The sequence below is a fragment of the Salmo trutta genome, chromosome 21 (genome assembly GCF_901001165.1).
Source record: "Salmo trutta chromosome 21, fSalTru1.1, whole genome shotgun sequence".
In the NCBI taxonomy this organism is placed as follows: domain Eukaryota; kingdom Metazoa; phylum Chordata; class Actinopteri; order Salmoniformes; family Salmonidae; genus Salmo; species Salmo trutta.
The window spans coordinates 51,361,888-51,377,245 of NC_042977.1; the positions used below are offsets into that span (position 1 = coordinate 51,361,888).

The 15,358-nt window shown below is 43.8% G+C and overlaps 1 protein-coding gene across 2 annotated transcripts in view; it reads right to left on the reverse strand.

Annotated features, from left to right (window-relative positions):
- LOC115157668 (protein Niban) overlaps positions 1–14,350 on the reverse strand; it is a 63,824-nt gene extending 49,474 nt beyond the window's left edge. For both annotated transcript variants that reach the window (XM_029706109.1, XM_029706108.1), the window contains exon 1: positions 14,128–14,350. In XM_029706109.1, the coding sequence (XP_029561969.1) occupies positions 14,128–14,182 (55 nt within the window). In that variant the 5' untranslated portion in view covers positions 14,183–14,350. The remainder of the gene's footprint in view (positions 1–14,127) is intronic.
- Between the last annotated feature and the right edge of the window lie 1,008 nt (positions 14,351–15,358).

Consider the following 15,358-nt stretch of genomic DNA (forward strand, 5'->3'; position numbering starts at 1 on the left):
GGCGTTATCTCCATCAGAACATCCTGTCATTATGTCCCATGGAAACTCTCAGTGCAATTTGACCTAATTCAACTTATTAGCAGCTTTTTAAGGGCTCAGATATGGAGCAGGCAGATATGGAGTGGGAGTCTCTCTCTCCTAGTCTTATTAAGGCAGATATAGAGTGGGAGTCTCTCTCCTAGTCTTATTAAGGCAGATATAGAGGGGGAGTCTCTCTCTCTCTCCTAGTCTTATTAAGGTAGTTATAGAGTGGGAGTCTCTCTCTCCTAGTCTTATTAAGGTAGTTATAGAGTGGGAGTCTCTCTCTCCTAGTCTTATTAAGGCAGATATAGAGGGGGAGTCTCTCTCTCTCCTAGTCTTATTAAGGTAGATATGGAGTGGGAGTCTCTCTCTCTCTCCTAGTCTTATTAAGGCAGATATAGAGGGGGAGTCTCTCTCTCTCTCCTAGTCTTATTAAGGCAGATATAGAGGGGGAGTCTCTCTCTCTCTCCTAGTCTTATTAAGGCAGATATGGAGTGGGAGTCTCTCTCTCCTAGTCTTATTAAGGCAGATATAGAGGGGGAGTCTCTCTCTCTCTCCTAGTCTTATTAAGGCAGATATAGAGGGGGAGTCTCTCTCTCTCCTAGTCTTATTAAGGCAGATATAGAAGGGGAGTCTCTCTCTCTCCTAGTCTTATTAAGGTAGATATGGAGTGGGAGTCTCTCTCTCTCTCCTAGTCTTATTAAGGCAGATATAGAGGGGGAGTCTCTCTCTCTCTCCTAGTCTTATTAAGGTAGATATGGAGTGGGAGTCTCTCTTCTAGTCTTATTAAGGCAGATATAGAGTGGGAGTCTCTCTCTCTCTCTCCTAGTCTTATTAAGGCAGATATAGAGGGGGAGTCTCTCTCTCTCCTAGTCTTATTAAGGTAGATATGGAGTGGGAGTCTCTCTCTCTCTCCTAGTCTTATTAAGGCAGATATAGAGGGGGAGTCTCTCTCTCTCTCCTAGTCTTATTAAGGTAGATATGGAGTGGGAGTCTCTCTCTCTCTCCTAGTCTTATTAAGGCAGATATAGAGGGGGAGTCTCTCTCTCTCTTCTAGTCTTATTAAGGCAGATATAGAGGGGGAGTCTCTCTCTCTCCTAGTCTTATTAAGGCAGATATAGAGGGGGAGTCTCTCTCTCTTCTAGTCTTATTAAGGCAGATATAGAGGGGGAGTCTCTCTCTCCTAGTCTTATTAAGGCAGATATAGAGGGGGAGTCTCTCTCTCCTAGTCTTATTAAGGCAGATATAGAGGGGGAGTCTCTCTCTCTCCTAGTCTTATTAAGGCAGATATAGAGGGGGAGTCTCTCTCTCTCCTAGTCTTATTAAGGCAGATATGGAGTGGGAGTCTCTCTCTCTCCTAGTCTTATTAAGGTAGATATGGAGTGGGAGTCTCTCTCTCTCCTAGTCTTATTAAGGCAGATATAGAGGGGGAGTCTCTCTCTCTCCTAGTCTTATTAAGGTAGATATGGAGTGGGAGTCTCTCTCTCTCTTCTAGTCTTATTAAGGCAGATATAGAGGGGGAGTCTCTCTCTCTTCTAGTCTTATTAAGGCAGATATAGAGGGGGAGTCTCTCTCTCTCCTAGTCTTATTAAGGTAGATATGGAGTGGGAGTCTCTCTCTCTCTCCTAGTCTTATTAAGGCAGATATAGAGGGGGAGTCTCTCTCTCTCTCCTAGTCTTATTAAGGCAGATATAGAGGGGGAGTCTCTCTCTCTCCTAGTCTTATTAAGGCAGATATAGAGGGGGAGTCTCTCTCTCTTCTAGTCTTATTAAGGCAGATATAGAGGGGGAGTCTCTCTCTCTCCTAGTCTTATTAAGGCAGATATAGAGGGGGAGTCTCTCTCCTAGTCTTATTAAGGTAGATATAGAGGGGGAGTCTCTCTCTCCTAGTCTTATTAAGGCAGATATAGAGGGGGAGTCTCTCTCTCTCCTAGTCTTATTAAGGCAGATATAGAGGGGGAGTCTCTCTCTCTCCTAGTCTTATTAAGGCAGATATAGAGGGGGAGTCTCTCTCTCTCTCCTAGTCTTATTAAGGCAGATATAGAGGGGGAGTCTCTCTCTCTCTCCTAGTCTTATTAAGGCAGATATAGAGGGGGAGTCTCTCTCTCTCTCCTAGTCTTATTAAGGCAGATATAGAGGGGGAGTCTCTCTCTCTTCTAGTCTTATTAAGGCAGATATAGAGGGGGAGTCTCTCTCTCTCCTAGTCTTATTAAGGCAGATATAGAGGGGGAGTCTCTCTCTCCTAGTCTTATTAAGGCAGATATAGAGGGGGAGTCTCTCTCTCCTAGTCTTATTAAGGCAGATATAGAGGGGGAGTCTCTCTCTCTCCTAGTCTTATTAAGGCAGATATAGAGGGGGAGTCTCTCTCTCTCTCCTAGTCTTATTAAGGTAGATATAGAGGGGGAGTCTCTCTCTCCTAGTCTTATTAAGGCAGATATAGAGGGGGAGTCTCTCTCTCTCCTAGTCTTATTAAGGAAGATATAGAGGGGGAGTCTCTCTCTCCTAGTCTTATTAAGGCAGATATAGAGGGGGAGTCTCTCTCTCTCCTAGTCTTATTAAGGCAGATATAGAGGGGGAGTCTCTCTCTCTCCTAGTCTTATTAAGGCAGATATAGAGGGGGAGTCTCTCTCTCTCCTAGTCTTATTAAGGCAGATATAGAGGGGGAGTCTCTCTCTCTTCTAGTCTTATTAAGGCAGATATAGAGGGGGAGTCTCTCTCTCTCCTAGTCTTATTAAGGCAGATATAGAGGGGGAGTCTCTCTCTCCTAGTCTTATTAAGGCAGATATAGAGGGGGAGTCTCTCTCTCCTAGTCTTATTAAGGCAGATATAGAGGGGGAGTCTCTCTCTCTCCTAGTCTTATTAAGGCAGATATAGAGGGGGAGTCTCTCTCTCTCTCCTAGTCTTATTAAGGTAGATATAGAGGGGGAGTCTCTCTCTCCTAGTCTTATTAAGGCAGATATAGAGGGGGAGTCTCTCTCTCTCCTAGTCTTATTAAGGCAGATATAGAGTGGGAGTCTCTCTCTCCTAGTCTTATTAAGGCAGATATAGAGGGGGAGTCTCTCTCTCCTAGTCTTATTAAGGCAGATATAGAGGGGGAGTCTCTCTCTCTCCTAGTCTTATTAAGGTAGATATAGAGGGGGAGTCTCTCTCTCTCTCCTAGTCTTATTAAGGCAGATATAGAGGGGGAGTCTCTCTCTCTCCTAGTCTTATTAAGGCAGATATAGAGGGGGAGTCTCTCTCTCCTAGTCTTATTAAGGCAGATATAGAGGGGGAGTCTCTCTCTCTCCTAGTCTTATTAAGGCAGATATAGAGGGGGAGTCTCTCTCTCTCTCCTAGTCTTATTAAGGTAGATATAGAGGGGGAGTCTCTCTCTCCTAGTCTTATTAAGGCAGATATAGAGGGGGAGTCTCTCTCTCTCCTAGTCTTATTAAGGCAGATATAGAGTGGGAGTCTCTCTCTCCTAGTCTTATTAAGGCAGATATAGAGGGGGAGTCTCTCTCTCCTAGTCTTATTAAGGCAGATATAGAGGGGGAGTCTCTCTCTCTCCTAGTCTTATTAAGGTAGTTATAGAGGGGGAGTCTCTCTCTCTCCTAGTCTTATTAAGGCAGATATAGAGGGGGAGTCTCTCTCTCTCCTAGTCTTATTAAGGCAGATATAGAGGGGGAGTCTCTCTCTCTTCTAGTCTTATTAAGGCAGATATAGAGGGGGAGTCTCTCTCTCTTCTAGTCTTATTAAGGCAGATATAGAGGGGGAGTCTCTCTCTCTCCTAGTCTTATTAAGGTAGATATAGAGGGGGAGTCTCTCTCTCTCCTAGTCTTATTAAGGCAGATATAGAGGGGGAGTCTCTCTCTCTCTCCTAGTCTTATTAAGGCAGATATAGAGGGGGAGTCTCTCTCTCTCCTAGTCTTATTAAGGCAGATATAGAGGGGGAGTCTCTCTCTCTCCTAGTCTTATTAAGGCAGATATAGAGGGGGAGTCTCTCTCTCTCCTAGTCTTATTAAGGTAGATATAGAGGGGGAGTCTCTCTCTCTCCTAGTCTTATTAAGGTAGATATGGAGTGGGAGTCTCTCTCCTAGTCTTATTAAGGTAGATATAGAGGGGGAGTCTCTCTCTCTCCTAGTCTTATTAAGGTAGATATAGAGGGGGAGTCTCTCTCTCTCCTAGTCTTATTAAGGTAGATATGGAGTGGGAGTCTCTCTCTCCTAGTCTTATTAAGGTAGATATAGAGGGGGAGTCTCTCTCTCTCCTAGTCTTATTAAGGCAGATATAGAGGGGGAGTCTCTCTCTCTCCTAGTCTTATTAAGGCAGATATAGAGGGGGAGTCTCTCTCCTAGTCTTATTAAGGCAGATATAGAGGGGGAGTCTCTCTCTCTCCTAGTCTTATTAAGGCAGATATAGAGGGGGAGTCTCTCTCTCCTAGTCTTATTAAGGCAGATATAGAGGGGGAGTCTCTCTCTCTCCTAGTCTTATTAAGGCAGATATAGAGGGGGAGTCTCTCTCTCTCTCTCGTGTTAGAGATGAAAAAAAGACACGGGGAAGCATAAACAGTGAAGAGATGTGGTATATATTATATACAGGATGGATACAGAGAGATGTGGTATATATTATATACAGGATGGATACAGAGAGATGTGGTATATATTATATACAGGATGGATACAGAGAGATGTGGTATATATTATATACAGGATGGATACAGAGAGATGTGGTATATATTGTATACAGGATGGATACAGAGAGATGTGGTATATATTGTATACAGGATGGATACAGAGAGATGGTGAAGAGATGTGGTATATATTATATACAGGATGGATACAGAGAGATGTGGTATATATTGTATACAGGATGGATACAGAGAGATGTGGTATATATTGTATACAGGATGGATACAGAGAGATGGTGAAGAGATGTGGTATATATTGTATACAGGATGGATACAGAGAGATGGTGAAGAGATGTGGTATATATTGTATACAGGATGGATACAGAGAGATGTGGTATATATTGTGTACAGGATGGATACAGAGAGATGTGGTATATATTGTGTACAGGATGGATACAGAGAGATGTGGTATATATTGTGTACAGGATGGATACAGAGAGATGGTGAAGAGATGTGGTATATATTGTATACAGGATGGATACAGAGTGATGGTGAAGAGATGTGGTATATATTGTATACAGGATGGATACAGAGAGATGGTGAAGAGATGTGGTATATATTGTATACAGGATGGATACAGAGTGATGGTGAAGAGATGTGGTATATATTGTATACAGGATGGATACAGAGAGATGGTGAAGAGATGTGGTATATATTGTATACAGGATGGATACAGAGTGATGGTGAAGAGATGTGGTATATATTGTATACAGGATGGATACAGAGAGATGGTGAAGAGATGTGGTATATATTGTATACAGGATGGATACAGAGTGATGGTGAAGAGATGTGGTATATATTGTATACAGGATGGATACAGAGAGATGTGGTATATATTGTATACAGGATGGATACAGAGAGATGGTGAAGAGATGTGGTATATATTGTATACAGGATACAGTATAGAGACACCCTTAATCTACTCCAACTTGGTTTGTGGAAAATGTTGAGTCAACCGCAAATTCTTGGTAGTGACACAGAGACTGTCATTCTGACTCTTTTACTGAGAGGTGGAGAGAACGAGAGAGAACGAGAGAGAACGAGAGAGAGAGAGAGAGAGAGAGAGAGAGAGAGAGAGAAAGAGAGAGAGACAGACAGACAGAGAGGAATTCAACAGGAAACCACTATCTCTTCTCTCCATCCTCCAATTACAAACCAACCCCCTCCGACCCTCAGTATTTAATCTCTGGTCTTCAAGCTAAAGAGCAGAGACCTCTGGGACTGTCTGTGGCCTGTCAGGCTAAAGAGCAGAGACCTCTGGGACTGTCTGTGGCCTATCAGGCTAAAGAGCAGAGACCTCTGGGACTGTCTGTGGCCTATCAGGCTAAAGAGCAGAGACCTCTGGGACTGTCTGTGGCCTGTCAGGCTAAAGAGCAGAGACCTCTGGGACGGTGTGGAGGACTAACTGTCTGTGGACCAATATATTACACCGGACTAAAAGCAAATACTCCTACAGACCTGTTCAACAGTTTGGGGTCACTTAGAAATGTCCTGGTTTTTTAAAGAAAAGTTGCCCATTAAAATAACATCAAATTGATCAGAAATACAGTGTAGACATTGTTATTGTTGTAAATGACTATTGTAGCTGGAAACTGCTGATTTTTTATGGAATATCTACATAGGCCCATTATCAGCAACAATCACTCCTGTGTTCCAATGGCAAGTCTGGAGCATCAGCATTTCTGGGTTCGATTACAGGCTCAAAATGGCCAGAAACAAAGAACTTTCTTCTGAAACCCATCAGTCTATTCTTGTCTGAGAAATGAAGGCTATTCCATGCGAGAAATTACCAAGAAACTGAAGATCTCGTACAACGCTGTGTACTACTACCTTCACAGAACAGCGCAAACTGGCTCTAACCAGAATAGAAAGAGGAGTGGGAGGCCCCGGGGCACAACTGAGCAAGAGAACAAGTACATTAGAGTGTCTAATGTACCCCCCGTATATAGCCTCCACATTGACTCTGTACCGGTAACCCCTTTATATAGTCTCCACATTGACTCTGTACCGTAACACCCTGTATATAGCCTCCACATTGACTCTGTAGCGGTACCCCCTGTATATAGCCTCCACATTGACTCTGTACCGGTACCCCCTGTATATAGCCTCCACATTGACTCTGTACCGGTACCCCCTGTATATAGCCTCCACATTGACTCTGTACCGGTACCCCCTGTATATAGCCTCCACATTGACTCTGTACCGGTACCCCCTGTATATAGCCTCCACATTGACTCTGTACCGTAACACCCTGTATATAGCCTCCACATTGACTCTGTACCGGTACCCCCTGTATATAGCCTCCACATTGACTCTGTACCGGTACCCCCTGTATATAGCCTCCACATTGACTCTGTACCGGTACCCCCTGTATATAGCCTCCACATTGACTCTGTACCGGTACCCCCTGTATATAGCCTCCACATTGACTCTGTACCGGTACCCCCTGTATACAGCCTCCACATTGACTCTGTACCGTAACACCCTGTATATAGCCTCCACATTGACTCGGTACCGGTACTCCCTGTATATAGCCTCCACATTGACTCGGTACCGGTACCCCCTGTATATAGCCTCCACATTGGCTCTGTACCATAACACCCTGTATATAGCCTCCACATTGACTCTGTACCGTAATACCCTGTATATAGCCTCCACATTGACTCACATTGGCCTTCCCTGTAGCTCAGTTGGTAGAGCATGGTGTTTGCAACACCAGGGTTGTGGGTTCGATTCCCACGGGGGGCCAGCACAGAAAAAAAAAGTATGATATGTATGAAATTGTATGAAATGTATGCATTCACTACTGTAAGTCGCTCTGGATAAGAGCGTCTGCTAAATGACTAAAATGTAAAATGTAAAAATGTAAATGTACCGGTACCCCCCTGTATATAGCCTCCACATTGACTCTGTACCGGTGCCCCCTGTATATAGCCTCCACATTGACTCTGTACCGGTACCCCCTGTATATAGCCTCCACATTGACTCTGTACTGGTACCCCTGTATATAGCCTCCACATTGACTCTGTACCGGTACCCCCTGTATATAGCCTCCACATTGACTCTGTACCGGTACCCCCTGTATATAGCCTCCACATTGACTCTGTACCGGTACCCCCTGTATATAGCCTCCACATTGACTCTGTACCGGTACCCCCTGTATATAGCCTCCACATTGACTCTGTACCGGTACCCCCTGTATATAGTCTCCACATTGACTCTGTACCGGTACCCCCTGTATATAGTCTCCACATTGACTCTGTACCGGTACCCCCTGTATATAGCCTCCACATTGACTCTGTACCGGTACCCCCTGTATATAGCCTCCACATTGACTCTGTACCGGTGCCCCCTGTATATAGCCTCCACATTGACTCTGTACCGGTACCCCCCTGTATATAGCCTCCACATTGACTCTGTACCGGTACCCCCTGTATATAGCCTCCACATTGACTCTGTACCGGTACCCCCCTGTATATAGCCTCCACATTGACTCTGTACCGGTACCCCCTGTATATAGCCTCCACATTGACTCTGTACCGGTACCCCCCTGTATATAGCCTCCACATTGACTCTGTACCGTAATACCCTGTATATAGCCTCCACATTGACTCTGTACCGTAACACCCTGTATATAGCCTCCACATTGACTCTGTACCTGTACCCCTTGTATATAGTCTCCACATTGACTCTGTACCTGTACCCCCTGTATATAGCCTCCAGTTTGTGCTGTCAGAAAGAGGAGAGAAGAGAAGAGACCCAGGGGATGGGAGGAGATAACATCCCGCCAGTACACCCTGAGCAGAGTGCCAGAAACCAATGACATCATGTTAGAGAGTCTGGGAAAGGTTGAAAATGGCATGTCTAGAAGACAGACAGACAGACAGACAGACAGACAGACAGACAGACAGACAGACATGTGTGTACATTGGACACCTTAGTGCAAATATGTCATGTCCCATAAAAGCAGAGGAGTCCTGGAGGTGCCTGAGTGCAGAGGGATAAAGGAAGCACGAGTGTATTCATACCAGCTCTGAGGCTAGAATCGTCTCTTACAAAAATAAACTAGCCAAACCACTTGGCCCCTAATGTAGAGCTCCCTAATGTAGAGCTCCTAATGTAGAGCTCCCTAATGTAGAGCTCCCTAATGTAGAGCCCCTAATGTAGAGCTCCCTAATGTAGAGCTCCCTAATGTAGAGCTCCTAATGTAGAGCTCCCTAATGTAGAGCTCCTAATGTAGAGCTCCCTAATGTAGAGCTCCTAAATCAGAGCTCCCTAATGTAGAGCTCCTAAATCAGAGCTCCTAGTGTAGAGCTCCCTAATGTAGAGCTCCTAATGTAGAGCTCCTAGTGTAGAGCTCCCTAATGTAGAGCTCCTAGTGTAGAGCTCCCTAATGTAGAGCTCCTAAATCAGAGCTCCTAATGTAGAGCTCCTAATGTAGAGCTCCTAAATCAGAGCTCCTAATGTAGAGCTCCTAAATCAGAGCTCCTAATGTAGAGCTCCTAATGTAGAGCTCCCTAATGTAGAGCTCCCTAATGTAGAGCTCCTAATGTAGAGCTCCTAATGTAGAGCTCCCTAATGTAGAGCTCCCTAATGTAGAGCTCCTAATGTAGAGCTCCCTAATGTAGAGCTCCTAATGTAGAGTTCCCTAATGTAGAGCTCCTAAATCAGAGCTCCCTAATGTAGAGCTCCTAAATCAGAGCTCCTAGTGTAGAGCTCCCTAATGTAGAGCTCCTAATGTAGAGCTCCTAGTGTAGAGCTCCCTAATGTAGAGCTCCTAGTGTAGAGCTCCCTAATGTAGAGCTCCTAAATCAGAGCTCCTAAATCAGAGCTCCTAATGTAGAGCTCCTAATGTAGAGCTCCTAAATCAGAGCTCCTAATGTAGAGCTCCTAAATCAGAGCTCCTAATGTAGAGCTCCTAATGTAGAGCTCCCTAATGTAGAGCTCCCTAATGTAGAGCTCCTAAATCAGAGCTCCTAAATCAGAGCTCCTAGTGTAGAGCTCCTAATGTAGAGCTCCTAGTGTAGAGCTCCTAGTGTAGAGCTCCTAGTGTAGAGCTCCTAATGTAGAGCTCCTAGTGTAGAGCTCCCTAATGTAGAGCTCCCTAATGTAGAGCTCCTAGTGTAGAGCTCCTAAATCAGAGCTCCTAGTGTAGAGCTCCTAATGTAGAGCTCCTAGTGTAGAGCTCCTAGTGTAGAGCTCCCTAATGTAGAGCTCCTAGTGTAGAGCTCCTAATGTAGAGCTCCTAATGTAGAGCTCCTAGTGTAGAGCTCCTAATGTAGAGCTCCTAATGTAGAGCTCCTAGTGTAGAGCTCCTAGTGTAGAGCTCCCTAATATAGAGCTCCTAGTGTAGAGCTCCTAGTGTAGAGCTCCTAGTGTAGAGCTCCTAGTGTAGAGCTCCTAGTGTAGAGCTCCTAATGTAGAGCTCCCTAATGTAGAGCTCCCTAATGTAGAGCTCCTAGTGTAGAGCTCCCTAATGTAGAGCTCCCTAATGTAGAGCTCCCTAATGTAGAGCTCCTAAATCAGAGCTCCTAGTGTAGAGCTCCTAAATCAGAGCTCCTAAATCAGAGCTCCTAAATCAGAGCTCCTAGTGTAGAGCTCCTAATGTAGAGCTCCTAATGTAGAGCTCCTAGTGTAGAGCTCCCTAATGTAGAGCTCCTAAATCAGAGCTCCTAGTGTAGAGCTCCCTAATGTAGAGCTCCTAGTGTAGAGCTCCTAATGTAGAGTTCCTAAATCAGAGCTCCTAATGTAGAGCTCCTAGTGTAGAGCTCCCTAATGTAGAGCTCCCTAATGTAGAGCTCCCTAATGTAGAGCTCCTAATGTAGAGCTCCTAATGTAGAGCTCCCTAATGTAGAGCTCCCTAATGTAGAGCTCCTAAATCAGAGCTCCTAGTGTAGAGCTCCCTAATGTAGAGCTCCTAGTGTAGAGCTCCTAATGTAGAGCTCCTAAATCAGAGCTCCTAGTGTAGAGCTCCTAGTGTAGAGCTCCCTAATGTAGAGCTCCCTAATGTAGAGCTCCAAATGTAGAGCTCCTAATGTAGAGCTCCTAGTGTAGAGCTCCTAGTGTAGAGCTCCCTAATGTAGAGCTCCTAAATCAGAGCTCCTAGTGTAGAGCTCCCTAATGTAGAGCTCCTAGTGTAGAGCTCCTAATGTAGAGCTCCTAAATCAGAGCTCCTAGTGTAGAGCTCCTAAATCAGAGCTCCTAATGTAGAGCTCCTAAATCAGAGCTCCTAAATCAGAGCTCCTAGTGTAGAGCTCCTAGTGTAGAGCTCCTAATGTAGAGCTCCTAGTGTAGAGCTCCCTAATGTAGAGCTCCTAAATCAGAGCTCCTAGTGTAGAGCTCCCTAATGTAGAGCTCCTAGTGTACAAGCTCCTAATGTAGAGCTCCTAAATCAGAGCTCCTAGTGTAGAGCTCCTAAATCAGAGCTGCTAATGTAGAGCTCCTAAATCAGAGCTCCTAAATCAGAGCTCCTAGTGTAGAGCTCCTAGTGTAGAGCTCCTAATGTAGAGCTCCTAAATCAGAGCTCCTAGTGTAGAGCTCCTAGTGTAGAGCTCCTAGTGTAGAGCTCCTAAATCAGAGCTCCTAATGTAGAGCTCCTAATGTAGAGCTCCTAAATCAGAGCTCCTAAATCAGAGCTCCTAGTGTAGAGCTCCTAGAGTAGAGCTCCTAGTGTAGAGCTCCTAGTGTAGAGCTCCTAAATCAGAGCTCCTAAATCAGAGCTCCTAGTGTAGAGCTAGTGGAGTAGGACTATAGCAGGCCTCCACCTAATCTCTTGACACAGTAACAAATTGCTGTATGTTTTACTGTAAAATCTTAGGGTAATATGCTGCTTTATCAGTTTACAATTTCTAACAGTGCAGAAGTGAGGTGTTGCCTACAGAAGAGAGCTATTTGCTAGTGGGTTAAATACGGAAGAGAGATGGGTTGCTAGTATGTTAAATACAGAAGAGAGGTGGGTTAAATACAGAAGAGAGATGGGTTACTATTGGGTTAAATACAGAAGAGAGGTGGGTTAAATACAGAAGAGAGGTGGGTTGCTAGTGGGTTAAATACAGAAGAGAGATGGGTTACTATTGGGTTAAATACAGAAGAGAGGTGGGTTGCTAGTGGGTTAAATACAGAAGAGAGGTGGGTTGCTTGTGGGTTAAATACAGAAGAGAGATGGGTTGCTAGTGGGTTAAATACAGAAGAGAGATGGGTTACTAGTGGGTTAAATACAGAAGAGAGGTGGGTTAAATACAGAAGAGAGGTGGGTTGCTAGTGGGTTAAATACAGAAGAGAGGTGGGTTGCTAGTGGGTTAAATACAGAAGAGAGGTGGGTTGCTATTGGGGACACTGCCCTGTGTAGGGTGCCGTCTTTCGGTTTTCAAATATATTTTTTTTATTTAGATTTTTTTTTACCCCCTTTTTCTCCCCAATTTCGTGATATCCAATTGCGATCTTGTCTCATCGCTGCAACTCCCCAACGGGCTCGGGAGGTGAAGGTCGAGTCATGTGTCCTCTGAAACATGCCCCCCCCCCAAATCGTGCTTCTTAACACCCGCCCTCTTAACCCGGAAGCCAGCTGCACCAATGTGTCAGAGGAAACACCGTTCAACTGACGACTGAGGTCAGCCTGCAGGCACCCGGCCCACCACAAGGAGTCACTAGAGAGCGATGAGCCAAGTAAAGCCCCCAAGGCCAAACCCTCCCGTAACCCGGACGACGCTGGGCCAATTGTAACGCCGCTCTATGGGTCTCCCGGTCACGGCCGGCTGTGACACAGCCTGGGATCGAACCCGGGTCTGTAGTGACACCTCAAGCACAGCGATGCCACTTGGGAGAAACTAACACTTTTCAATGTGTTGATAAACTAAGATCCCCATAGTGTTGAGTCCCTAACACCATGAGTGTTGCAAATTCCAACTTAAATTAACACTTTTTTTTTTTTTAGAGCTGATGATGCTACACTTTCTCAGTGTTAGGGAATTAACACCTGTGGTGTTACAGTATTTTTTTGGGTCGGTTTTAACACTGTGTAAAGCCTTATTTGCATATTGCCCAGGGATCCTTTCAAGTGAATGTTAGAGTTACCCACCGATGACTGTGTTTTTTAGTGACAGAGACATAGTTGCTACAGTCCTGAAGCCTTCACCAAGTGAATGTGTTTGAATTAAACATAAACCCTTATTGGACATGTCATAAGGCCTTCATTTATGGCCTAGTTTCCCCCCAACATTGTGGTCTGAAAATCCTGGCACATGGGCCATGTCAGACATGCAAATCGCAACATGCTGTTGTGTGAAGTGATTAGTAATTCCTATTCCTAGGGAGGATATTCAACAAATGTAACTTTTTATCATCCACAATCTGCATTCAGAATCAACACTCAGATATAACCCTGGTGTTAACCCCACTAGAATCAACACTCAGATTTAACCCTGGTGTTAACCCCACTAGAATCAAAACTCAGATATACCACTGGTGTTAACCCCACTAGAATCAACACTCAGATTTAACACTGGTTTTAACCCGACTAGAATCAACACTCAGATATACCACTGGTGTTAACCCCACTAGAATCAACACTCAGATATACCACTGGTGTTAACCCCACTAGAATCAACACTCAGATCTCTCTCTCTCTCTCTCTCTCTCTCTCTCTCTCTCTCTCTCTCAGGGCTTCATTGGCATGGGAAATATGTGTCTCTAATATGGTCATACATTTGGCAGGAGGTTAGGAAGTGCAGCTCAGTTTCCACCTCATTTTGTGGGCAGTGTTGCACATAGCCTGTCTTCTCTTGAGAGTCAGGTCTGGCTACGGCGGGCGGCCTTTCTCAATGGCAAGGCTATGCTCACTGAGTCTGTACTTAGTCAAAGCTTTCCTTAAGTTTGGGTCAGTCACAGTGGTCAGGTATTCTGCCACTGTGGACTCTCTGTTTAGGACCAAATAGCATTCTAGTTTGCTCTGTTTTTTTGTGAATTCTTTCCTGTGTGTCAAGTAATTATATTTTTGTTTTCTCATGATTTGTTTGGGTCTAATTGTGTTGCTCTTTCTCTCATAATTAAATGCATTGCTAGACACAAAACAATTGTTGTAACATACATGGGTGTGTCCCAGTTCTGAGGAATTTTAAGTAATTAAAGAAATGTATTGTTTATGCACCTATCATAGCCTTCAGTTAAGTGTTGTATGCATATCCACAAATAATAATACAAATTGAAACGGGTTATTTCTGTCTCTTTCTTTATCATTTTGAGAAGTAAATCTACATGGACCTCAGAAAAAAACAGACATAAATTAAATTGCAATGCCTTTCATTAATAAAAAATAAAACAAACCCAAATAAACTGATTTTTTTGTTGTTGTTTTTTTACAGATAAGGGTAGGCATGGTAGGCTAATTTCAATGACATAACGAGCGCACATAATTCCCCCACAATACGTGTAACTTTATTTTACCTCTGATGTAGTTGGATTTAGTCTCATCCAGCAGACTGGAAGAAGATGCTCCCATAGTGAAATGAAATGATCTCAGTCCACGATAGACTGCTATGCCACAGGCGAAGAAGCGGTGAATCGTCCCGTTTCAGTGTGTCGATGCTGGTATCTGACAGAGAACGGACGTGGAGGAGAAGCACGCCTGAAGAAACCACTATCACACCGTAGAAACTTCCTCATTCTACAGCACCGCCTTAATGAGTTGCCTGCCCCTATTCAGAAACATTTCTGTTTGAGAGCGACGTTTACATTGTTGTTTTTCATCTCATCGTGTAGCCTAGGTTTTATATCAATGACTGTACATAGTTATATCTATACAGGATACACTGCAAATACAGATAAACTAATGGAAATAGTCACTGTAATACGTTTTTTTAAATAACTTTATTAGTATAATGGCTCGATTTCATCTGAAATATGTGCCTGAATTATTCAAATATTTATTTCCAATTTGGTCCACTATTTTTGTCGTTTTAATTCATTTTTTTTTTTTTGCTAATCTTGGCCCAGTTTCCCAAAAACATCTTAAGGCTAAATTAATCGTTATAATCTTCATAGAAGCATCTTTAAATCTCCAAGCTTTTCCCCAAAACCATTGTTATTAACGTTACTGTTGAAAAACGCTTGTAATCTCAGACCATTCCAGAACAGCTAATGGCGCTTTCAAGATAACTGGGAACTCAGAAAAATGCGAGGTCAAATCAAATCATCTGTGATTTGATTTGTCGGAAAGTCTGTGATTTTCAGGTCGGAAAGTCGGAGCTCTGGAAAGATGCCTGAGTTCCCGAGTTGGAATTCCGAGTTGGATGACCTTTCAAAAAATGTTCCCCCAGTTGTCTTGAACGCACTGAAGTCGGAAATTTGAGATTTCCGAGTTCCCAGTTGTTTTGAATGCGGCACCAGTGCGTCGTTAGATTATTTTCCCCCTCCCGCTTCACTTTATACAGAGAAGATCTCTGATAAACATAAAATCACATGATTTATTATCTTTCCTACAAGAGCCTACAGTTCCCAATGTCTTTTCAATTGATACAAACAAGCAACGTATAGCCTACAACAATGCTTCAAATGAGATGACTGCATTAAAATATAAATAAGGCCTATTTCAATCATATTGAAACGCATTCCATGTTCAGTAAACATAATTATATTTTGCTACTTGTAGGCTATTGTCTATAATTTGTCTCAATAT